The sequence below is a fragment of the Sesamum indicum genome, linkage group LG11 (genome assembly GCF_026168435.1).
Source record: "Sesamum indicum cultivar Baizhima isolate 11 linkage group LG11, ASM2616843v1, whole genome shotgun sequence".
Classification (NCBI taxonomy): domain Eukaryota; kingdom Viridiplantae; phylum Streptophyta; class Magnoliopsida; order Lamiales; family Pedaliaceae; genus Sesamum; species Sesamum indicum.
This window is the reverse complement of record NC_142667.1, coordinates 9,478,407-9,503,492: the sequence shown is the minus strand read 5'-3', so window position 1 is coordinate 9,503,492 and position 25,086 is coordinate 9,478,407. Positions and strand designations below refer to the sequence as shown.

General features: G+C 32.3%; 2 protein-coding genes across 3 annotated transcripts; one reads left to right on the top strand and one right to left on the bottom strand.

Annotated features, from left to right (window-relative positions):
- Nucleotides 1-9,242: 9,242 nt before the first annotated feature.
- LOC105173507 (uncharacterized) lies at nt 9,243-12,613 on the bottom strand. Of its 2 annotated transcripts, XM_011095267.3 has the most exons (9): nt 12,409-12,609; nt 12,147-12,277; nt 11,760-11,829; nt 11,433-11,515; nt 11,187-11,225; nt 10,552-10,622; nt 10,363-10,477; nt 10,138-10,262; nt 9,243-9,524 (listed from the first exon to the last, which is right to left on the bottom strand). In XM_011095267.3, the coding sequence occupies exons 1-8, from the start codon at nt 12,455-12,457 to the stop codon at nt 10,194-10,196; spliced, it is 627 nt and encodes a 208-aa protein (XP_011093569.3). In that variant the 5' UTR covers nt 12,458-12,609; the 3' UTR covers nt 9,243-9,524; nt 10,138-10,193. The 2 variants fall into 2 exon arrangements, with proteins under 2 accessions (XP_011093569.3, XP_088731388.1); XM_088875262.1 differs by lacking the exon at nt 11,187-11,225 and having other exon boundaries at nt 12,409-12,613.
- Nucleotides 12,614-20,992: 8,379 nt separating this feature from the next.
- LOC148785084 (uncharacterized) lies at nt 20,993-23,288 on the top strand. The gene is made up of 3 exons (XM_088875290.1): nt 20,993-21,345; nt 22,412-22,487; nt 23,028-23,288. The coding sequence occupies exons 1-3, from the start codon at nt 21,094-21,096 to the stop codon at nt 23,153-23,155; spliced, it is 456 nt and encodes a 151-aa protein (XP_088731416.1). The 5' UTR covers nt 20,993-21,093; the 3' UTR covers nt 23,156-23,288.
- The last annotated feature ends 1,798 nt before the right edge of the window (nt 23,289-25,086 follow it).

Below are 25,086 nucleotides of genomic sequence, written 5' to 3'. Positions count from 1 at the left end.
CTATATTATCTTGAAATTGAAATCATTTAGACAGCTTTTTCTTTACAGTTGTAGACTACATGTAATTCTTTTTCCCCTCATTTTCTGTCCTTTTGGCCGTGTCGAAAGAGAAGCAGCAGCAGCAGCCAACAAGTTTATCATTTCTATGTTTCAACGGTTGGGGGTGGAGTAGTTGGGATTGTGAAGGTGCATGTGAAGTGTACGTAGGGTGGTGGACAAAACAAGGAGCAAGAAAAATCACTGTTTTTTACGGACCCCCTACTTCTAGTGTACTGAATTCTGTGCATTTGCTCCTAAAACCGAACATGGTTCGTGAAGTTTTATGAAAATAGAAACACTGCTTTTTGTAAATTAGTATTCAATTGGGTCCACTAAAGGGCATCCAATGCTTCTGGTTTGAGTTCACCAAGAGGGAGTTTCTATTTCATTCCCAAAATTAATTACTTATTTTCAAGCATTTCAAGAAAGAATTATATTGATACCTAATGAGGTTAGGTTTTAGGGATGTATTTGTTATTTTATAAAGAGTATGAAGTGTTTGTATAATTTTTTATTCTTGAAAAGGGGCCAATGTAAATTTTGGGCAACTAAATTTTTCGTTGTCTCAAAAAGCTTTCAACAACCTAAATTTTGGTCGAGAAAAGGGATATGACACCTTTAAAGAAGACCTCTAGGAAAAAAACAATTTTCCTGCGCAAAAAGAACTTTTAGAAATGATAATTTTTTAGTGTAAAAAACTTTTAGGAACGAAAATTTTCATACAAAAATAGATATTCCAGCACAAATTTTTTTGTTATGCAATTACGTCTTTAAGCACAAAATGTTACGCTGCCTAAGAGCTTGTATTTTGCAACAATGTATATTGTTGCAAATCATCATAAATAATATTGATTGGCCCAAAAAGTGCATGGATAGGATCTTTTAGGATTTGAGCTTTTCAGTGGGCCAAATTCTTTGCAAGCTTAAGAAAAGGGAACCTGCAAAAATATATATTAGTATTTCAATACCCAATTCAGTACGTAATATTAAAAAGAGAGAAAAACGAGATGACATACTATGATGAAAATCGTGAGTGAAAATGAGTGTATATAGTAGAAATTGCTTATGAGTACTTGAAAATCGTCCCCTCGTTTGAGGAGGCCAAACCTAATCTTATAGTCGAAGTCAATGGTGAGGAAGTTGAGGAGGTGGTTGCCCAAGGATAAGTCTCCCTGAATTTCTAGTCTGTTGGTTGGAGAAGTCTGAGCCTATCCAATCCAATTGAAAGTCCTTAGTAGAGTAGGGGTTCTACTTCTTCGGAAGTCTTCTCTCTCGATCCGCCTCGTCAGGTGCTTGAATGTCCATCTGGACAAGTGCTTCGCTAGTTGCAAGGGTGGTGTCCCCCCTTCCCCCCCCCCCCCCGGCTTCCAAGGAACAAATCCTTCTCCTTAGCCTTGACTCTCTTGGGCCAAAACTGGGGGAGTTTCCTATTTGTAACCATATCATACAACCACCCCCCCTCCCCACGACACTAGGAGGATGAGGTCTACTTAGTCCTTAAAATAGAGACTTCCTTCTAGTAGGAGAGTTTTTTTTTTTTTCAGGGATTTGAAGAAATCTTCCTTCCTCAATCAGTACAGACGTTGGTTAATACATCCTCCTTAGCAAAGGGGTACTTTCAGGGTTGCACTGGTGAAGCGGTGTATCTATGCCTTTAGGGTTTCCTTTTCCTCATGTTTCAACACGAAGATATCACTTGCGAAGCAGTGCAGGAATGCAAGCAAATGATTCAAGGTCTCATCAGAGGTCCAAAAACATATTGAGATTTTACCATTTAATTCGTGAGTTTATTGATTAAATTCTTGGCCAGGGTATCATGACAACTGGGCATAGTATTTCGTAGGATGAAGGTTTATAAAAAAAATAGAAATAAGTGATCCATAGCTATTGAGTCAAAAATGTTTCGACTCATTATTCATGTCTCAGATCCAAATGGGAGATAATTGATAATAGGATCTTAATTGTATAGTACTCGTTGTCTAAAAGTTCGTCTCCTTTACCTAAAGATATGGCTTCATGACGTGGATGCCAACTATGATTAATTAAATGAGTTCTTGAAATTAAAGAGTTAACTTTAAGAGAATTTAATTGATATAATTAATTAAATTTAACAAGTCACAATAGTTGTGAGCCCATAACTACCATTTGAGTGTACCTACGGTGTCACACACCCTGCTTGAATGTAATTAATTCAAGAACAACTTAAATGGTGGATTGAGGATGTTGAAGTATTAACTAAAGTACTTAATAGTTATTGAGCTCAATTAATTTAATAAGATTAAATTAATTGTATGAAAATTTTAATTAGTTTAAGATAAGACACGTTTAATTGGATTAAACAAGTTCAAGGAGTGAAAATTAATTCATGAAATCAATTAATTTGGTCCTAGATTAACTATGTCCAAAATTAATTAGTGAAATTTGGGAAACTTCATTAAAATAAATTAAATGTAAATTTAATAATTTCATGGATCAAACCTTTATAATATTATTATTTGAGAGTCTGCGTTTTCTAGAGAAATAAATTAATTAAAAATTAATTTATTATTAGAAAAAAAATTGTATTTGAAATAGGATTTCAACTCAAATCCTTTCCCAACTCAACTACTTGGTAAGTACGACTCCACCCCTACAATGGGGGTGGAGAGGTTGGTCATGAGGCAAAGGAAAGGAAGCAAAAAATCAGCCCTCTCTCTAAAATATACATCCGCCTCTTCTCTCAAATAGCTTTGTATTTTACATCTCCTTCCCACAAAATATAATTCAATCTTTCAAAATAAAGGTGGTTGGTTTATGCATAATATACACAACATCATATGTCACTACAAGAAAATAGGCTTATAACTACAGTGAAAAATTTGTAGCATAAGTCCGATATTCATAACAAAAAACCTTTTGTTACAAATTTGTTATGATTTTTTATGGTAGAAAATACTGATATAGCAAAAGCTTTGCTACGGATGAGATTCGTAGCAAAAGTTATTTGCTAGGGAAAAAATGGCTTTTGTTACAACATATATTCATGGGCAAAGAAGAGCAAAAATCACCACTTTTTTGGCTATGATTGTCCATTTGTAGCCATCATATGGGTATTTGCTACGAAAAATCAACTTTCTTTATGATGGTAAATTCATAGGAAAAGCAACGGCAAAAAGTATCACCTTTTTATTATGGAGCTCTACTTGTTCCAATAATTAACTTTTACTACGCCCCTTTTGTTGTAGCAATAAAAGTAAAATTTGATTTTGGGATAATTACACTCCCCTCTCCTAAGGTTTGGTGTAATTACACGTGGTCCCCCTATAATTTGAAAAATTACATCTAGTAGCCCTGAGTTTACTTCCGTCTCCATCGGTCAAAATTCACTAAATTTATTGATATTAACAAAAAAATTAAATAAAAATTGATATTTATCTTCTATTGATTTATTACTAACTTATAGCAGGTCAAACAATTTTTTTCAGACTAAACTGTCCTTATAACGATGGAGATATACCACCTCACATGCATTAATGTGTGAAGACGTATGAGGGTAATTTATTTATAATATAATTTATTTGACTTGTAATAAATCAATTGAGGGTAAATACAGATTTTTCTCGATCTTTTTATTATTATCAACAATTTAGGTGAATTTTGATTAATAGAGAGACTTATTTATTAGACGAAAACAAACATAAGAGATGCTAGGTGTAACTTTCCAAACTACAGGGGGTTTAGGTATAATTAAACCAAACCTCAGTGGAGGAAAGTATAATTTTATATTTTCACGATAATTATCTCTATATTTTTTTTAATATTTATTATTTTTAATATTTACAGTTTTATTTAATTGAAAGTATTCTTATATATTATTAGTATTTGTACCAACATTGAATGACACAATTAGTTAATCAACAAATCACTAACATATATTATAAACTAATAAGTTAACGTGACAAAAAGTACAATATTCTAATTCGAACATGAATAAACATACCAACAACTAAATAATTGTGTAAGTATCAGCCAAGCAGTAGACATTACACAATTCTTAATCATGTTAATTATTAACCTAAAAGGTCAGAGTTGCATACAAAAGTTCAACATATACATGCGGGAGACAAAAAGTAACTTCTCGATCACCTTCTTTCACATCTACATGACCTAAAATATAATCATAAAATTCAAATAAATAAAAATAAAATGAAAAAGTGCACAATATTGAATGTTGAAATGAAAGATACAATTTCATATATTCACAAACTCCCAAAAGACACATTTCTTAACAGCTTCTCCAATGGCATTGACATATTCACTCGGTCGTATTAACTTCTCATTATGAATGAATGCTTTCTCAACACACACCTTCACAAAATCTAAGTGAAACTCCCTCAATTATTCTTCAAAGATACTTTGAAAGTATTATACATACCTTAAAACCTTAGACATCAACGGGTTAATATTTTTATATTATTAAAAAAATTATAAAAATATAATTTATATAAAATATATAAAAATTATGTCGAGTCGTGGATGTGATCCACGACTTGACTTAAAAAATATTTTTTTAAAAAAATGGGGTGTCGTGGATGTCATTCACAACATCAATTTTTATTTTTTTCCGTTTAGTTTTATTTTATAAATTAATTATATTCAATTAATTTTTAGCAATATAGTAAAATTGAAAAAGTCATAATGTTTAAAATATATAACTATAATTACAACCAATTTGTTAAAAAATATTACAATAAAAATGCAAATATTAAAAATGTCCACCCGTTCCACAATTGTATATGTGCCATTGACGTGGAAGTCTTCTTATTTTCTCGCTCATATTTTGCATTGGTTCATTTTGTGCCTCATTATCATTACCATCAGGATTAATGTCCAATCGACTTAATGTTGTTGCAGAACTAGACTCCACATTATCACGATATGCACTAAATGATGGAAATAGAATTGGTGAAATGTTGTATCCTGGTGCATATGATTGATTAATGTCATGGCCAAGGTCAAGATGTACGTGTGAAGAATAATCTTCTGTATGGGTTGGCATATATAGAGCCGATTGAAACCAATCATCTTGTGGCGGTTGAGACATGTAGTAATCTTGAGGCGGTTGAGGCACGTAATAATCTTGAGATGTATATAAGGTAGAAGAACCAACTATATCCACCCCAACATCATGACGTTTAACTGAACCAATAGACATTTGGCTAGAACTTCTTCTTTGCATGTGGGATGTGGTTGGAGTATTATCGGATGGCGTAACAATTTGTTGTGGCTGATGAGTTATGGCTTCCTTGATAATTTGTAACCCGTGTTCGAATCTGTCCACTAATTGTTAGATTAATTTGTTAATTTGAAGTTCATTAAATCAGTTAGTGGACCTATAGCCCTAGCATCTCCTCTTTATTATTGAATTTTCTCCACTTTTAAGATTTATATAATCCTCTACTTAATTTCTTATGGTAGTGCATGACAATTCATCTCTCAAAATTCAGTCATTCAAATAATTAAGCATCGCTTATATTTTTTGTACTTATTTCATTGAACTCTTACAGAAACTATATATTTCTATACTACTTCATCGCTAGTGCACTTGTTAATACATTATATAAATTCTGCGAATCAGAATATTCGTAGATCATTGGAACAAGACGTACTTGTAGATCCACGAATATGAATTGAAAACTTGTAGACAAGCCAAAAGATCCTAAAATTATTGGTCAACTATCCTCTTACTGTTGCACCACTTAATACATAAAAATCCCATTAGAACTTGATCCAAAGTGTATTGTGGAGGAAGAATACAAGAGCTGCGGTCCCATGTAGTTGTGAGTGTCTTGGATTCTAGCGAAAGTGAGATTCCAAGGAGATGGATGGGAACAGAAATTTTTGTAGTCTGCGCATATGCCAAAGCAGGCAGCCATCGCATTATCACCACTTGGACATCGCGCCTTCTCAGTTTTCTCGAGTACCCCATTCTTGTGCCAGTTATCTCTACCCGATCACTTTCCTATATATTGGATTGGATCAAAGTTAAACAGTTTCTGAGAAGATAAGATGGCCTCCCAAGATAGCAACAGCCTCAGTGCAGTAACATCTCCCAAAGGCGAAAGCGTGGTATCCCCGAGAGGGCAGTGCTTGTGCTCTCCAACCACTCATCAAGGCTCCTTCAGGTGCAAATTTCATCGTTCCACAGCCAAACCTGAATGGTTTAAGAGATCAAAGTCCATGCCTGCTGCTGATACTGCACCTGCATCTGATCCACTTTCACCCAAATCGGTAGAATTTAAGTAGATGGTTTTTTTGTTTTGAGGATGGCTGATTATCACTCTGCCTTGTCAATTTCTCTTGTCTCAAAATAAGAGAATTACATACATGTTGTTTTTTTAATAATTTGTGCAGTAATAAGAGTTGGTCTTTGGGATCGGTTTACACTGTAGGGGTTGTTGATTTCATTAATTTGTTTCGTTTATTGATTGATGTTTGTTTGAGGTCAAGTTGAAGTATTCTTACTTAATTGCAATAATTTCACCCAAGAGTGAGCCTAAATATTGCTAATTGTATTTACATAAAAAATATAAAAGAAAGGTAGGGATTTCAAATCATTCGAATTCTGTTGTTTTGAGTTATGTTTTTCGAAATATTTATAATTTAAATTCTTTTGATATGCACTTATTTTAATTTTTTTTACCTAAATCCTTCACATCCAAATTTTTCTCTTTATAACCTTAGAATTTTCTAATCCTTCTCCTTTAGTGTTTTGTATGAATATTAGTAATTAACTTGATCTATTCGAGGCTTATAACATAGAATCATCTTATATAATATATCCCTATATTTATGAAACAAAGTATTAATATCCTATCAAATTTTAAAAGGGGTAAATGCAATTAAATACCTATGTGGTCGATATTGAAAATGAGTAATTTACCTACTCTAAAAAAAAAAAAAAAACTTATCTTCTTATTTATTTTAAAATAAAACAAAAATACCCCTAACACGATTTTGTGTATTTTATGCGTTTTTTCTTTATTTTTATATTTACTTACAATATAATAATCTTATTTAAGAATCATTGAATGTGATTTGAATAGAAGTCCCAAATTTAACTAGTAGATTGAAGGTGTACATTTTACTTAGTTTCAATCAATTGTTTAAATTTAAACAATTATAAAGATTAAAATTTAAATTATATAAATGTAATTTATAAAATTAAAATATATATTTTAAGTATGTATAGACAATTAAATGTTAAACTTATATATATGCACATATATATAGATAGATAGATAGAGAGAGAGTCGGGTGGACGAGACGGGGTCGGGGTTGGGAAGGGAGGGGGCAGCGATAGAAGGGGAGAGAGAAAGGGAGGGAGAGGGGCGCAGGAGGGGCGGCGGCAACAGGAGAGAAAAGGGAGTGGGGCGTTGGTCGAAGAGGGAAGGGGAGGAAGAAGGGAAGGCAAAATGGAAGAAGGGAGGGGAGGCGGCAATGACAAAGGAGGGATAGAGAGGGGGAAGTATAGGGGAGAGGGAGAAACGACGGATCTGCAGGGAGAGGGAGGAATGCAGCCGGAACCGAATGGGCGGGAGGTGGAGGCGATGATGGAGTGGGAGGGGAAATTGGGCGGTATAAAGGATAATTTGCTAATTTAGATTCTCAAGACTTTGATCTTAGATAGCTTGATGGAATGATGTATTCTTCGGTATGCGCAATTGAAGCTGCACACCATGTTTATCAATTCTCTAGTATCATGGACTGATGCTAAAAGATCATCCATAGTAATAAGTACCCTTGAATTATAAATTAGATTACTACCCTTGAATTATAAATTAATCAAGAGCAATACTTATCAAATTGCTCTGGCATAGCTCGAAGTAAGGCCTTCTAAGTCGGTCAGACTATAACCTGGCAAGTGGAATTGTCCAACAGAGTAATACAGGTTGCAGCTCCACCAATAGACCGAATTCATGGAACTTTATTTGGTTGCCTTCGCTCCCAAGTAGAGTGAAGATCTTTGCATGGAAGGCCTGCAACAATGCTCTCCGTACTGCTGATAAACCTCACCAAACGGAAGATAAGAGATGATAGCACTTGTCAGGTATGTGAGGCTAACACAGAAGACATTGCTGTGGTCTGGCTCAAGTGGACGTCTGTTCTGGGCATTATCAAATGTTTCGTGTGAATGTGCTGGAACACGGATTGTGGGAGGCGGTTCAGTACTATAGAGAAGCAAGTGGATCCACATCAATCGGGCTGGATACTTGTGAGCCATTTAGAACAAGAGAAACACCAAAATCCTGGATGGCTTGCACAAGGAGTTGCTAAAAATCATACTGAAAATGCACAAATTCTACTCGGCCTTCCTCGAGGCAAATAACTGGCAGGAACAGTTGATAAGAGAATGTGATTTCCTGCTTTATTGCTGACAGGAGCAATAACTGGCAACATCCGCCACAAGGAACAGTGAAGGTAAACTTCAATAGGGTTGTCCACAAACATGGAAGATGAGTAGGTATTGGTGCAATTGCTAGAGATCATCATGGCAACTGTACCGACTGGAGCTGCAGAATTGGTGCAGCGCAACGTGTAGAACCAAATCCTCTTGGGAGGTGATAATTGGTGTGTGGTTATTAGGCTCCAAGCTCCAGCAGTGCGCAACTCCTACGTTTGTCCCATACCTATGGATGCTCAGAGCATGAACACCACACCAGCAGTTCGTGGGAGATTTGACACATTCGACCGGAAGGCAATTGAGTAGCTCACGTACTAGCTCAAGAATCCAAATTTAATAGCAATTTTAATTAAGATGTACGAGCAGCTATCAAAACTGACTCTCTTCCTTATAATTAAATAAAATACATCTTCCCTTTAAAACAAAGAAAGTTGAGAGAATTCAAGTACGTGGATTTGAAATCAAATGAACTTAAAATCCATTCATTTCAAACTTTTAGGCAAATTCAAACCCAAATCCACTCTTCCAGACACAACCTTAATGAATTAAGAATTAACATGAAAAATTTTGTAACAAAGTAAAAAAAAATTAGAATCTTTTGCCTTGGGCATTCGCAAAAAATGTAAACCCCAACTGGAGGTGGCTTTCAGAAGATAAAATTTTAAAGGAGTGGAGGCAAATCCCAGTTTTTTAGTTTCTAATTGGTATATTATGAGTTGAAGTGAAAATTTGAGATGCTAAATGGTTTAGGAGCCCGATGGACAACATAATTAGAGACATAAGACAAGAAAAATAAAAGTTACAGGTAGATACGAGCTAACAATTCCAGTTAAAAGCATAAGGTATAAAAGTATCTCGAATGAGCTATATTCTATCATATACATGATTTTATACAGGTAGACTAGTGCATTCATTTGCAAGAAAAAATTTAGCTAGCCGCAGCAGTCCCACATCGATTAATAGATGTGATGCAATCCGCAAAAGCTTACATGATTTAAATCTTCTGCAGTTCAGCTTCCAGAATTAAACGGGTCCAGCGTCCCTGCAACAAAAGTTTAAAACATGGCCATCAATTTGAAACACAGATATTAATACATCTGGTTTTGCTTGTCAATTCTCTGCAAGTGTGCTTCATGGATTTATGCCTTCTCCTAAAGGAAGTCCTCAGGTAGGCAAATATGTAGGTAGACTAAGCAAGGCTTGTGGCTGTAATGGGGGTGGTGAGTCTATACCATCATGAAGACACAACCAACTTAGATTTACCAGGATTGAATCGAAATTTCAAGAATGTCTCATATTGTGGTGTGTTGAAAAGAGCTCCAAAAGGGGTTCTACTGAAAAAATGAATTAAATTGCACGTAACTGTCATTGTAACTTCAGCAGCCAAAAAGCATTCATCTTAAAAAACCTTCAAATTCGTTGATCCGAACTGCAAACATCTTTAGACATAAAAGTATAGTGGTGAACTTCATATTAGTAGTTAATCTTGTACCAATAAATTCTAGTGTGATCAATTCATAAGAAATCACATCCAACTTTGAAGAGCATCCCTTTTGGCATAGGAAAATCTTTTGAACAATGAAAGATGTGAAATACATATGATGGGTATGTGCAAAAAGATACATTAACTTTCAGCAAGATATAACACTTCATACCTTGATATATTGTATGATCTGACACTGATTTCAATTTGAAACTTTAGGCATTACAACTATTTAGGCCCGCTAGTTTTTGAAGGACCACACCTTTGCACCATAACATCATAGAGCTGCTTCCCATTCTATATGCCACAAGCAATAGGAGTAATGAAGTGATAAGCACGACGAGAAAGCTTTTGATTTCTAGCAAATAAGACAACTTGCAACTTCCAAGGTACTTACAAAAATTACTGGGAAAAAGTGAATCTGTCCTTCAGCTTTGGTTTGTTTCTCCTTAAAATAAACTAAGATTGGGAAGGAAGGCCACCAGAGCTCCCAGTTTACAAATGTTGAATATCTGGCCATGCATTTAATAGTTAAACACTTACTTTTATTTGAGAAATGGATCGTGCTAATAAAAGGTCCACTTACTTCCAGCGGTTTTTTCCACCCACAAAAACATTTTCACCCGACTCCTGAAGCTGGTCTCCAACTTTCACCTCCTATAATCAGGTATTTTCGGAATACTTCATGGTAATATTATAGCAGAGTTCTATTGTTTTCTGTTAAAAAGGAAAATAAAATTCCAACAAAATATGCAACATGGAGAAGGTAACTAAATATTACTACAATAACTAAAACTCATATATAGCCTAAGAGAACCAAAAACCTTCCACAGTGACGTATATTAGACATTACAAGATCAGGTCAGTACCTGATGCACTGGCTATTTGTTTCCAGAATACGGAAGCCACTGTGGCATACATGATATTAGTATCTTTTGGAACAAGCTATTCGTACTAGTGTTTGTATGACAAAGATCTTAATAACTGCCCCAGTGGGACTTGTAGTTTGATGGAGTTCTCCTCAAGCAAAAGCAAAATAAGGGTTTTGGTAGACCGACCAGAGTTGTTCCCAGAAACACTATACTAAATAAACTATGATGGTTAAGTTATCATTCCAATATCTAGCATCAATAACAATACTAATGCAATGCCGGATTAGATTGATGCATGCTTGTTCCTTATTAAGAATCAGAAGTGTTATTCTGAACTGAGTAAACAAACCAGGGCCTCGTCGTCAAATACGAATCTCACTCTTGTTGCCTGAAAGAAGAAAACTAAGTTATCCTGACGTTAGAGAAAGAGGATGTGTCTAAAGAAGACACACATTAGCAAAGTTACTGACTGTAAGCTTAAAGTGGTTTCAACTCCAAGAAAATCAACTCAACTGTTTGGTTTAATATCCTAGACTCAAACTAGATTTCATCAATGAATTGCAGTCTTTTATGCTTTGTCAAACCATGACATTACCTGGACTAAAAGGAGTAATCCAAGGAGAGCAACAGGAACTGCTGCAGCTAAATTATCGACATAAACAAAACCACCGGCAGCCCCTGCCAAGTTAAATGGCTCAGAATTTCTATACAGCCATCAAGCACTAAATTCCATTTAAGTGTAAAATTCTGTGCAGTACTTCATCTAATGTTGCAATGTCGCCAACATGCATTCTTTCATTTCCCCCCTTGTGGTTTATTGTTTTACAATGCTTGTGGAACTAACACAAAATTGCATCTAACCGTGCAAGGGAGAAAAGAGAATCATAATTAAACTTAGGTGCTCATATTTGTCAGTACTCACCTAGAAGTACAATTGGAATACGGTAGTCGGGGTCCGGTATGATGGTCTCCTTTTTCACTTTCCTTCCTAGCTGCAAAACGTAATAACATCAAAGCTCATGCGCCTGCTCTGTTGATTCGTCAACTTATGATCTCCAGTACACAACAAATTCCACAAAAAATACTCATTCGAGTGAAAGAAACACAATCAACAAGGCTTCAGCAGCATAGAAGTTCAGGGCTTGTAATACAACTACGGAGTTCTCCTCGGATTTGCATTAATCTTTTATATATTCGCTATCCAACGAGCCGGAGAAACAACTCCCCCACAATCTTTTCTCATAATAAACAAAACGAGGCAAGCAATCAATGGCAATAGATAACCCATAAAAGGGTGAAAAATATGAACCAGAGAAGAAACAGTGGCGCGGCTTCTTGACGCAGTTCCAGTGTTTCTTATCAAAACGGAATTCTTGTACAGCAATTTGCCGCTGAACGAACTGCGAAAATTTCTTCCAAGATCGCAAGCTTTAGAATGACCTGACAGTAGTAACCAGAAATAATCACATAAACGGAAAAACTGGTTTACAATGACATGCTGGACGAACGAGATTACGATAAATATGAAGCAAGATAGATAAAATGAGAGAACTGAAACTGAGAAGTCTTACATTGTGAAGAAATAACGGGAGAAGAAGCACATAAGAGAGCGCTCTCCATTGTTGTAGAAGCAGAGAAAAGCCTCTCACTGCTCAGTTTTATCTCTTCTTTTTCCTTTCCTTTCTCTTCGGCCTTGGTGTAGATAGTGGAAGCGAATGAGAGGTGGAGTTGAGCGATCGTGGAATGGGCTTTTGCCAGTAAAGGACAGCGGCCCGTCGTTCTTCGTGATTGTACCATGATTTAGTCCGACCCAGCTTGCTCTTATTAGCAATACGGAGTCGCCCAATGGGTTGAGATTATCATTATTATTATTATTATTATTTTGGATAAATTGCATAAAATCTCTCTATATTATAAAAATTTAGCTGAAAATCTTCTTGTGTTAAATAAAAAAAACAAAACATCCCCTGTATTTTTAAAAATTATACACACTCTCTCTTTTCGGTAATTAGATTTAATGGTCTTCCCCCTATATTCTTTTAGAGATACAGGAATATCGTTGATATTAATATAACAAAATATGCGTTTGAATTTCTCAACTCCCGCACTTTTTTACCCAGACTAAATCACGCATATGTTGTGCTTATCCCTAAATGCGCCACCACCTGAATCTGTTTCACAATTTTGGCTTACAAGCCAGTGTAACGTGATTTACAAATTAGCTTCTGAAGCTACAGCCAATCGACTTAGGTCTGCCTTGACTTCATTATCTCACCATCCCAATCAGCCTTCATTCAGGGCCTATTAATCACAGATGATGTTCTTATCTCTTGTCAAATTCATCACTTTTTGAAACATAAAAGGAAAGAGAAAGTGGACAATGCTACACTTAAACTAGATATGAGCAAAGTATATGATAGAATTGAGTGGAGGTTTTTGGAGAGAGTCCTAGGTAAACTAGGTTTTCACCAATCTTTTATTTCCCTTGTTATGCTTTATGTCTCATCGGGACTCTGTCAGGAGGACCCATCATCATCCTATTGATTTATCTATTGTGCGAAAACTCTAAACTGTTTGATACAGGATATTGAAAGACAATATTCAAAAGGAATTACAATGGCACATAATGCACCTAGAATTTCACATCTCCTTTTTGCCGATGACTCACTGATTTTTGGGGAGGCAACAAAGGAAACATTCTGGTGCATTCGTGCCATCCTCCGAAGATATGAGAAAGCTTCAAGCCAGTTTATCAACTTGCAAAAATCCTTGGTTGTTTTTAGCAGGAATATGAAGGCTCATATCCAAGAGGAGCTTGCTCAAATAATCGGAGTCACAATGGAAAACAGACACGATAAGTACCTTGGACTGCCATCCTGTATCGAGCATTCAAAAAGAGAGATTTTCCAATACAATCGAAACAGGATTTGGAAAGAAAAGTTTCTCTCTCAAGCAGGCAAAGAAGTGATTAAATTTGTCCTTCAAGATGCCATGAGTTATTTTATATTGTCTAAAACCTTGATCAAAGAAATAGAATCTATTCTTGCAGATTTTCGGTGGAGTAGTCCAAAAGAAAAATGGATCCACTGGGTAGCTTGGAGCAAACTGTGTGATAGCAAAGGACGAGGGGGAATGGGCTTTTGGGATCTTGAGGCTTTCAACATTGTGAATTCTTACAAAGCCTGACAGTCTTCTCAGCAAGGTCCTTAAAGCCAGATACTTCCCACGAGTGCACTTCCTGGACTCTAACTTGGCCTCTAATCCATCAAGCTCTTGGAGAAGTATTTGGTCGGTTAAACTTGTGTTACAAGCTACATGCAGGTGAGAATTTGGAGGGATCCATGGCTTCCACCAACCCACTTCTTCAGACCAATTAATAGACCCAACGCCCATCCCCCGATTACAACTGTCCAAGAACCCACTACTACCCAGCATTCGATAATATTACTCATGTCTAGTTGATGAAAGCCGTAACTAGTGGTTCATGTGCACTTCCTTTTTCACTATTTTTGTCACTATTCCACGTTAAACACGAAATTAATCTTATTTTATGGTGAAATAAAAGAGTTAAACTACTCCGAACAAGTACGATTTTAAGAATTTTAACCCCATTAATTGACAACAATCCACTTTATATTCGACTCGCGTATCCCCGAACCAACAACTTGTTAGTGGTTTATGTGCACTACAACAATTTGAACAGCTATTCGCACCTGTTAGTAAATCCATCGCAGACCAATGACACCAATTGACCGTTGCAATATCCAGTCGAAATTGAGAACACACTAAATTTAGCAACAGCCATCCAAAATTCTGCCAAATTTATTCAGCTGAACATCCGTTGCAAACGTTAAGCATAGTATTTTTCAACAATCATAGATCTTCAATCAATTTGAAATTGCAGCATGGATAAGATGAGTCATTTGGACATGTGCAGTACATGTGCATGACATCCAACCAATGACTCTTAGCTTTATGAACATGAACACAAAAGAAATGTATGATCACATGGATCTAACCTGGAGGGACTGACTAAAACCCCACTTGATAAAGAATTCCAACCTTCTATAATAATAATTAATAATGCCCTGTATGTATTCCAATAATTGGGTGTTCAATGGGCCTCCTGTCCACCAATTATTACAGTATTTTACTGATGTAAGGACAAAATTTTGCAAGTCTGCACACCCAATTGTCGGCAGAATAATCACAAACCCTAATGCACATCCATCTGTGTTGCTTTCTTTCGCATACGTAATACATTTCATGCCACCCATTGTTTAAACATTATTTAATTCTACATTATTATTTTTATTATTATTATTTGGATATAATTAAGCGTATGTATATGGACAATATTGTTGACATTATTATATCTGTGTTATTTAAATTCTAGAGGTACTGCAAGTGATATAATTTTTTTTTTTTGTTATGATTACTTAATATACTCCAAAGGAAAAAGTTTATAACGAATTTCAATTAATCACAGCTGTTCAAAGGTCGTTAGTTGTCATTTTTGTAAATAAGATTAAAATATTAGTTATAGTTGAATATTATAAATAAAAATTTGGCGTGGCGAAAATTGTAGTAAACGTTTAACTATTATGATTAAAGTTTAAATTTTTTGTATTGATTTTATTTGACTATGATAGATTATATTGATAGTAGTTATTTATAGTATTGATAAAAAGAAAAAATCAATCTTTTTGTAGTAGGTTCAGCTTGGATTTTTTTTTTTTTCAAAATTCATTGATTTTTATTATTATTGAGTCTTATTCTATTTCGGACCGGAGAATCTAGGGTTGGACCATTAAAATTAATAAAATTTATTCTTTAATTCAAAAAGAGAGGTAATAAAATTTTTGGTTCGATAATTTAGGCTCGTTTTATTTTTGATCCTATTCATTATTCCCCTTAAAAAGACATATGAGATCACAACATATGTTATATATATATAAGAAAAAGAAATTAATACAATTAGTAAACAATTAATTGTTTACGAATGTATATACTTAAATTTCAATTTTGAAACCATACGTAGTTCGGAATATTTGTACTTGTGTATTTTGAAAAAGTAGATTACTTATAGTTTGATATAATTATTATTATTATTTTAAAAGCTTGAACTTAATCTTAAATTTATTTTAATCTTATATTAATTTCAAAAGAGACGAGTTTAAGATGGGTCCATTGCTCAGAAAAACAAAATACTGCCATCCTTATTTATTTGATAGTAATTAAATATTTCTGAAAATTGCATATAATTTTGGGGACATATTTTAAAGTGTGATAGTGATTGGAATTGAAATTATTTAATGTTTTTTATTAAAAATAAAATAGTCTATAATGGTTTAAATTAAAAGGATGATTACATCATTTTTCATACGACACATTTATTGCAAGTCAAATAATTTTTTTTAATTAAAATATCATTATAAGGGTGAAGGTATATCTTCCCACGTCTTATTGTATAAAGATGTATAAAGATAGTTTGGTTAGAAATGATTTGTTTGACCTGCACTAGATCAGTAATAAGTTAGTTAGATGTAAATATAAATTTTAATTCAATTTTTTTTTACAAATATCAACAAATTTAATAATTTCACTAATAATGGGATTTATTTATAGATAGAAATAAACATCAAAGATACTAAATGAATTTATTAAATTAAAAGAAATTTATATATAATTATATTAAATTTTAGGATTAATTACACTTAGACCCCCTCTAAAAATACAAAATTATATATATTTTCCTCAAAAAAATTTTGAAATTATACTTACACCCTCTTCATAAATTTTTCATTTACATCTGACCCCCTTTCATTAGAATTTGGATGAAAAATATATTGTTGTTAGCAAAAAAATATACATAAACTTTTAATTTTGTCCCTTATTTAATATTTTCATCTATAGCTTCATTCGCCACCGATCACATTACTCCATTGTTCGCCACATCCACGGTCGATGGGGGGCAATGACATGAGGCTAGGGGAGGGGAAGGGGAATGAGAAAGGGGAAGGGAGGGGGGCAACGACGGCTGGGGAGGGGGCGGTCTGTGAGGGAGGGAGATGGGCACCGGTGGAGCCGGCAACGGAGGGAGAGAGGGACGGATGTTTGGGCTATACATACATATATATAATATAATTATCTATATATCATATATATTGCATATATTTTAAAAGTTTATATATAAATTAAATCTGGACCGTTGATTTTTGAAGATAAGATGTCAATCCTAATTTAAATAGGATTTTATATAAATTGTAGATTATTACATATGTAATATGAACCGTTGATTTGTGTTAGATAAGATCTAAAGATTGAAAAAAAAAAATTATTGTGTTGATGTTTAATTAATTCAAAAATGTATATTTTTTAGTGTGGATGTTGTTTTTACATTACACATATTGTAGGTATTGCCTACATTAAACAGATCATTGACAATTCTTTGTTAAGATTATTTAAAAAATTTGTTGCTTATATCCATTTTTTTTATTTAAATTAAAATTTGAAGCTTGGAAAAAAAAATAGGAAAAATGGGTTTATTTAAATTAAAATTTAAATAACACCAAAAATGAAAAAAAAAATAGCAATTTCTTTTTTCATTTTAAAACAGAATTTTCATTAACTTTAATGATAGAGTTAATAGAAGGACTAAAAGTGCAAAAAAAAATTAAAATTTGAGGATCAAAATTGCAAACTTAAATTATTTGACGACTAAAACTGCATAAGTGACTGTTCGGGGGACCAAAATCTCAATTAACTCGATAAATGTAATATATATATGGAGTGGGGTTAATATTATCTTATTTTATTCATGTACAAAATTATTATATGAAAATATTAAATAACGTGTAAAATTAGAAATTTTTGTAATTTTTTTACTAATGTCAATATTTTTTATTCAAACCTTAACCAAAAAAGGTCAGGTATAAATAATAAACTTTTAAAAGGGATGTAAGTATAATTTAAATTTTTTCGGACGAAATAAAATTTTATATTTTCAAGAATTCGGAGGAGAAAAATCAAGTGATGAAACAAAGGAGCAACTCTTGTGGTTCAAGAACTCGGACAAGGAGAATCAAAAGAAGATGGCAACAGAAACACAAAACATAATGTCGCTGGAAGAAATTGTTACAATGTAAAGAAGTAATACTCCTCCGTTTATGATTTTGTTGCAGTAATGATGTAGCGATGGCTGTTAGTTAAATTTCAATGAAAAAGGGACGGGGACTCCGAAAAGCTTCCCCTTCGGGTGTTAAAAAAAAAGAATCTAAATTTTATGAAAAAACAGTGCAATTATCAGTGAAGTAGAGTGTGTATTGCATATCCATTCTGTCACATGATGACAAGATAATTAGACGAGCATGACAGTATGCGTGGACCCTCTACTAATATAAAGGGATAACTATATTTCCTATTTTGAGATTTGGTATAATTACATATAAATTTTATATAGGTCGGAAAATTATATTTAGCATTCTTGAAATTTTTTTGTCTAACAAATAAGTTCCTCCGTTAATTAAAATTCAACGAATTTGTTGATATAAACGAAAAAATTAAATAAAAATTGATATTTATCCTCAATTGACTTAATACTGATTTAGTGCAGTTTTCAAATATTTTTTTTACTAAACTATCCTTACAAACAGTTAAAGTATACCTCCTCCATGCATAACGCCTGAAGACATATTATGGTTATTTAATTGTATAAAGAATTATTTAACTTGCAATAACTTAGTAATGAGTTAATTGTGGGTAAATATAGATATTGTTTTCTAATATTTTTGTTAATATCGACAATCGATAAATTTTAATTAACGAAGGAACTTATTTATTAAATATAAATAAATCTTAAAATTGCCAAATATAATTTTTTTCAATATTTAAAAATATTATGTGTAATTATATAATTTAAAAAGAAAAAAGTTATAATTATTCCTAATATAAAAGTGTGGCGCTTCCGACATGAACGGCGCCTTATCGAGTGATGGATGGGACAGTGAAGTAGTCTTGGCCGGTTCTGCTTAATTCCTTATTACCACTTAATCACACATCACCAACTTTCACTTCATTCTTCATTACCACTAAATTACATATATAAAATAAATTAGTGTATGTATTAATTCTGACCTTCTCCACTTATGTATAGGACAAACATCACAGAATATTTTGACTCTTGTTGCCTTGCTTTGTTATAGGATTAATTATACTTAAACTTTCTTCGAAATTATTAAAATATATTTGTTTGTAAAAGAATTTTAAAATTATACGTACATTCTCTTTAAAAATTTTGATTTATACTCGACCCGTTTCCATTAAGTTTTGGAAGAAAAATGCTGATATAAACAAAAAATATTACATGAATTTTTTATTTTGCCTATTATTTAATATTTTTATGTATATTTTTGTATTTATAGGATAAATGTAACATATATATATAGAGTGTAGTTAACATTATTACAGTTTTTCCTTTATAACTACAAAATTATAACATAAAAATAATAAATAAGGGGTAAAATTAAAAAACTATGCAAATTTTTTTTACTAACATCAGCATTTTTCGTTCAAATTCTAACAAAAGAGGGTCGTGTGTAAACAATGAATTTTCGAAGGGGGTGTAAGTATAATTTCAAAATTTTTTTGGAAAGAAGTGAACTTTCGTTCATTAATTTTCAGTATTTTCAAGTGAGATTTCGCATTAAATTTGTGTGAAAAAATAAAAATATATTTCGATTAATGTATTTTGTAATAGACTTTTTATAATATATTTAAATTAGAATTATCTTATAACACTTGGTTTTGTAGGGATTTTGTTGCTTTTTCGGATTTTAAAAATTATCTAATCAAGATGTCATCTCTATCAAACAAACAGAGCCTTAACAGTATGTTTTATTCTTCAACATGTTTCTTTTCTCAATCTGCTGCACTTCTCTAATAAACTGCAATGTGTAAACACAGGCTGTGGCTGTGCAACAACAGTCTGAAATCACATGACTTAAGACAACTCTGATCTGTGCATGGACCATTGTTCCATCTTCTCCACCTAATCACATATGCCTAGTGTTTATTTTGGTACCTAAATCTTATTATTAATATAATATTATTTATTTTTTTTATTATTTTTCCAATAATGATTGTTTTATTCTTAAATATTTTAAATGAAAAATTATAAATCGGGGGCAAAAATGAATTTTTATTCATTTTTTTCGTATATTTCAACAGATTTTATGAATTTTGACTAACGGGTGAATTATTTGTTGGATGAAAATAATATATTAGAAATATTAGATGTAAATTCAAACTACGGGGGTCTGAATTTTATGTGTACTTAAATCAAACCTTGGAGGAGAGCGTTGTACTTAAATAATATTGCTAACTTGGAATCTTCTCATATCAAATGTGATATTTTTCATGTTAAAAGAATTTACATTTCTTTTTTTTGAAGCTTTTAAGTTGGAAATTAACCATATAGTATTTAGGGTAAATTACATCCACCTCTCCTGAGATTTGACATAATTACGAATATTTTCTTGTTGTTTGAAAATTACAAATACTCTCATAATGTTTGATGAAATTATGTAATCATCGGATAGAGGTATGAAATTGTCGACTTTGTTTTTACTGTATTTTTTAAAAAATTAAAAACTTATAAAAAAAATCAAATGGGATGGATGGGAAATCGTTAAAAATTATAAAAGAATTATCCGCATAGTCTCCATAAAAAATAAATAAAATTATAATTTCTAATCCATAAGGGCATTTTGGTCAGTTCACCATAAAAAATAGATGAAAACCTAACGGATTGGGCTAATTAGCAGACGGTCATTAAAATTAGAGAGTATTAATAATTTTCAAACAACAAGAGATATTCATAATTATACAAAATCTTAGAAAAGTCATTGTAATTTACCCTAATATTTAATATTAAAGTGGACGAGGGGTAGGTCCCTAAATTGTGGGAAATAAATTAAATTAACAAATTTAAAAGGACATAATGTAATTAGGATTAATTAGTCGAATTCTTTTATTACAAGACCAAATTATAATTTATTTTTATCACCTTATATAATTACACCACTAAAACTGCACTTTCCGTTTATAATGTTGATATGTATGCAGACGTCAAAAGAGGGAAATGAAAACTATTATATATATATATATATATATATATATATATATTGTGAGTGTTGAGAGTAAAAGCAGAGTGATAGATATTGGGCAGAGGCGAGTAATAGGGGATAGGGATAGGGATGATGAGGAAGGTGATGAGTAGAGGCAGAGGCAGAGGCAGAGGCAGAGCCCTCCAACTTCTGTGTCTCTTACCAGCCGCCGCATACAGTAGTTGTTCTTCTTGTCTGTCTATCAGCAACAACAACCACTCTACTGCTGCCCAAGAAGAAGAAGAAGAAGAAAACCCTCTCATTCATCCAAACCTCACCAGCACTGGCACTGACAGTGGCAGTGGCCCCCCACCTACTCTTGCCTTCCACTTAAAGCCTAAGGTAAAAACTATAGGGAAAAGTATTATTTTAGACCGCTAAATATATCTAATTTTAATTTTAGTTCGATAACTATATTTATTTTTGTTTAGGTTCAGTAATTACGACATTGCTTACTTTTAATCCTCTGACAGATTTTTGGATAATTTACCTCTATGAGTGCATATGGACTAAAACTGCATTTTAAAAGTTGCATAGGGGTAAAATTGTTAGAAAATCTGCCAGATGACTAAAAGTAAGCAATTTCGTAAGTTACTGGATCTAAATAAAAATGAACATAGTTATCGGATTAAAATTAAAATTAAGCATACTTACCGAACTAAAATAATACTTTTCCCAAAACTATTTATATATGTATATATATATATATATATGCATCTTACTTCACTTCTTGCAAAAACCATTTGCTTAGTGTAATTTGGCCCTTATTTGTATTTTTAATTATATTCATTTTAATTTTCTTAAGTTTCTATACATATATATATTTACATTTTAGCGTTCTTAAATTTTAATTAATTCTTATCTCAATTTGATTGGTCGGACCAAAACAAAAGTTTAGGGACTCTAGTGAATTTAAAAGAATTAAATTGATTTTAAATGCAAATTTAAGGGACCATATTATTTACTGATTATATTTAATTCTAAACAAAAAGTAAAATTTGGAAAAATAAATAAGATTGTAATTAATTGTGTAATTTATGTCTACACCTCCTTAGAGTAAAAAACTTGCACAAAAAAGTAACAACTGTTTATGTAATTAGACTTAATCTCGATAATTAAGTGTTGACATAATTTTTCAAAAATAAAAGTTTAATGACTCCTGTACTAAGGGTTGCCCGAGTTGTCTTTTCTCTTTTAATTGCTAATCAAATGAGCAAATTAATTATTTTTTTTTTGAAAAAATTAACAAGATAAATTATTTAATTTTAAAAAATACATAAAATTAAATTATTTTTTTATAAAAAAAAATATTTTACTCATTTATAATATTATATAAACTCGAGTCGGACTTGGTTTCATCCATGGCATAAAAAGCATGGACGTTGATCTTGAATATCTGTATTTGCAGATGGTGGTGCTGAGAGTTTCAATGCACTGCAATGGCTGCGCAAGGAAAGTCGAGAAACACATATCAAAGTTGGAAGGTACACACACACACATATACATATATATGCACTTAGTTTTCTTAATTGCTGGCTAATTAATGTTATTAAATAATTGGATAAATTATAACGATCTCTCTTGAGGTTTGATATAATTATGAATACCCTCTCGTTGTTTAAAATATTACAAATACTCCCTGATATTTGATGAAGTTATGTAATATTTCGATTGAGGTATGAAATTGTCAACTATACCCTTATTGTATAATAAAATTTTTTAGAAAAATCGGAGGGAGTGGATGAAAATTTTTTCAAAAAAAATTATCCACTAAGTTAATAGAAAAATATATAAAATTATAATTTTTAGTCCATAACGGCATTTTGGTTAGTTCGCCGGATGAAAATCTAACAGAATGGACTAATTGGTAGACGGCAATTAAAATTAGGGGTATTAATTAGTAATTTTTCAAACAACGAAGGGTATTCGTGATTATATCAAGTTTTAGAAGAGATCGTTGTAATTTAACATAAATAATGAATAGATAATTAATATATAAGTGTGGTAATGATGACGAAGAACAGGAGTGAGTTCGTATCAAGTGGATTTGGAAACGAAGATGGTGGTGGTAGTAGGGGACATTGTTCCTGTCGAGGTATTGGAGAGTGTTTCCAAAGTCAAAAATGCACAACTTTGGAGCAATGAATTTTGACAGAATCCACCACACCCCCACCCCCACCCCCACCCCTACCCAGCATGCATGGGCCGATTATATTTATATATATATATGTATATATCATGCATATATATGTATATGAAGTTGTAAGTATCTGTTTTCCTCTTCTTCTTCATCTCTTTAATATTAAATGGAGGTGATCATGATCAAATAATGATTTTTTTTTTCTTTTTTCTCACTACAAGAATAAATAATAGAAAAAATCAACGTCGAGCTAATTAATAAATAAAATTTTTGTTATATTCATTAATTATTAATTCACATTATTTAATACGAGAAATTATTTGCTAATAAGTATTTTGTTTGCCCTTTGGGTCTATGCTTATTTTATCATAAAATTTTTTGTATTTATTGAAACATTTTCTTGTAGTGTTTTTTTTCCTCTTTTCAATGTAGTGAAATTGAGATTGTTTGGGATGAAAATCTGGTGATACGAATTTATTAGTGAAAGGAGTTGTGCATGATGTCCATCTTCATCAAGAAGCAAAGTTTGGTATGGATTACGTGAATTTGGTAAGAAAAGCTGTATATATGACGACATATTGGTCGGGTTTGTTTTTGGATGAATATTATAAACAGAGTGGTCATGTGCATCTGGGAAATCTTGTCCAACATTTGGGTCGACAAAACCACGTTTAGGCCATTCCATCAAAACTTCAACTGCCCACTATCATAATAATAATAATAATAATAATAATAATGGTTAATTATAATGTTCTCCTCTGAGATACGGTGTATTTATATGTAGATTCTTTGTAATATGAAGAATTATATATAGTACGCTTGACGTTTATTTCTGTTTAACAAGTGATTCATTCGTTAGTTAAAATTCATTGAATTTGTTTATATTATTATAAAAAATTGAATGAATTTTTATATTTAAAAAGTGTTTGAAAATTTTTTTGTTTTTTTTTTCAAGAGCAAATGGTAAGATTTTATATTAAATAAAACAAAGAATACGACCACACAACAAGTTCACCACTATAAGCAAAATAGCAAACAAGACTAAAACCCAAACAAGCGGAGGGTTCCGGTTGCCTGATCTACTAGAGCCTTAGCATCCAATGAGCGCTCCTCAAATATCCTACTGTTACAGTTATTCCGTAAAACCCAAGAAATGATGGGGAAACGCACGAATCCACCCCGACAGAGGCGGCGATGGAGGAAGCGCATCCCATCCTCGATAGTTAGATCATCTCGAGAGAAAATCCCCCACAACAAATTAGAAAGCGCCCAAACTAGTCTAGCAAAAGAACAGTGGCGAAGCATGTGGCCTGATCCGTCCTTCGGACAGCCGCAACAATAATAGCCCCAATCTAGCAAAAAATTTCTACTTTTAAAAAAGTGATTTTATAGAAAAAGTTGAAAATTGTAGCAGAATAAAAGGGTATTGTTTGTAAAAAAAAGTGAAAAGCAGATAAAAGCTAAATTGGATAGTGTGGAGAAAAATCACTTCCAAGATAAACTTAATTGATGAAAGACTGTTTTGTCCTAATGCGTTAAAAATATACTATTTTTTTGCTTATTATATCACTTTTTGTTTGTCATAATAATTATTTTTTCACAAAAAATCATAAATTTTATTTTGATTAGTATTTCATATTTATAATTTTAAAATATTAAAAAATATATTTAATTTAATAATGCTCCGACCGAGTAATATAATTATTAATTCATGTATAAACAATAATTAAACTTGCATGATCGTAAAAAATAATTATTTTATTAATTAATCAAATAATAAGATGTGAACGAAATAATATGATTAGATGATATATCACATAAAATATAAAAAATTAAAATATTAAATATGTAAAAGTGTAAATTTAATTATTATTAAGATTTAAATTATTTAAAAATTCTGATATCGACTTTAAATATATAACTTTAAAAATAAATAAAAAACA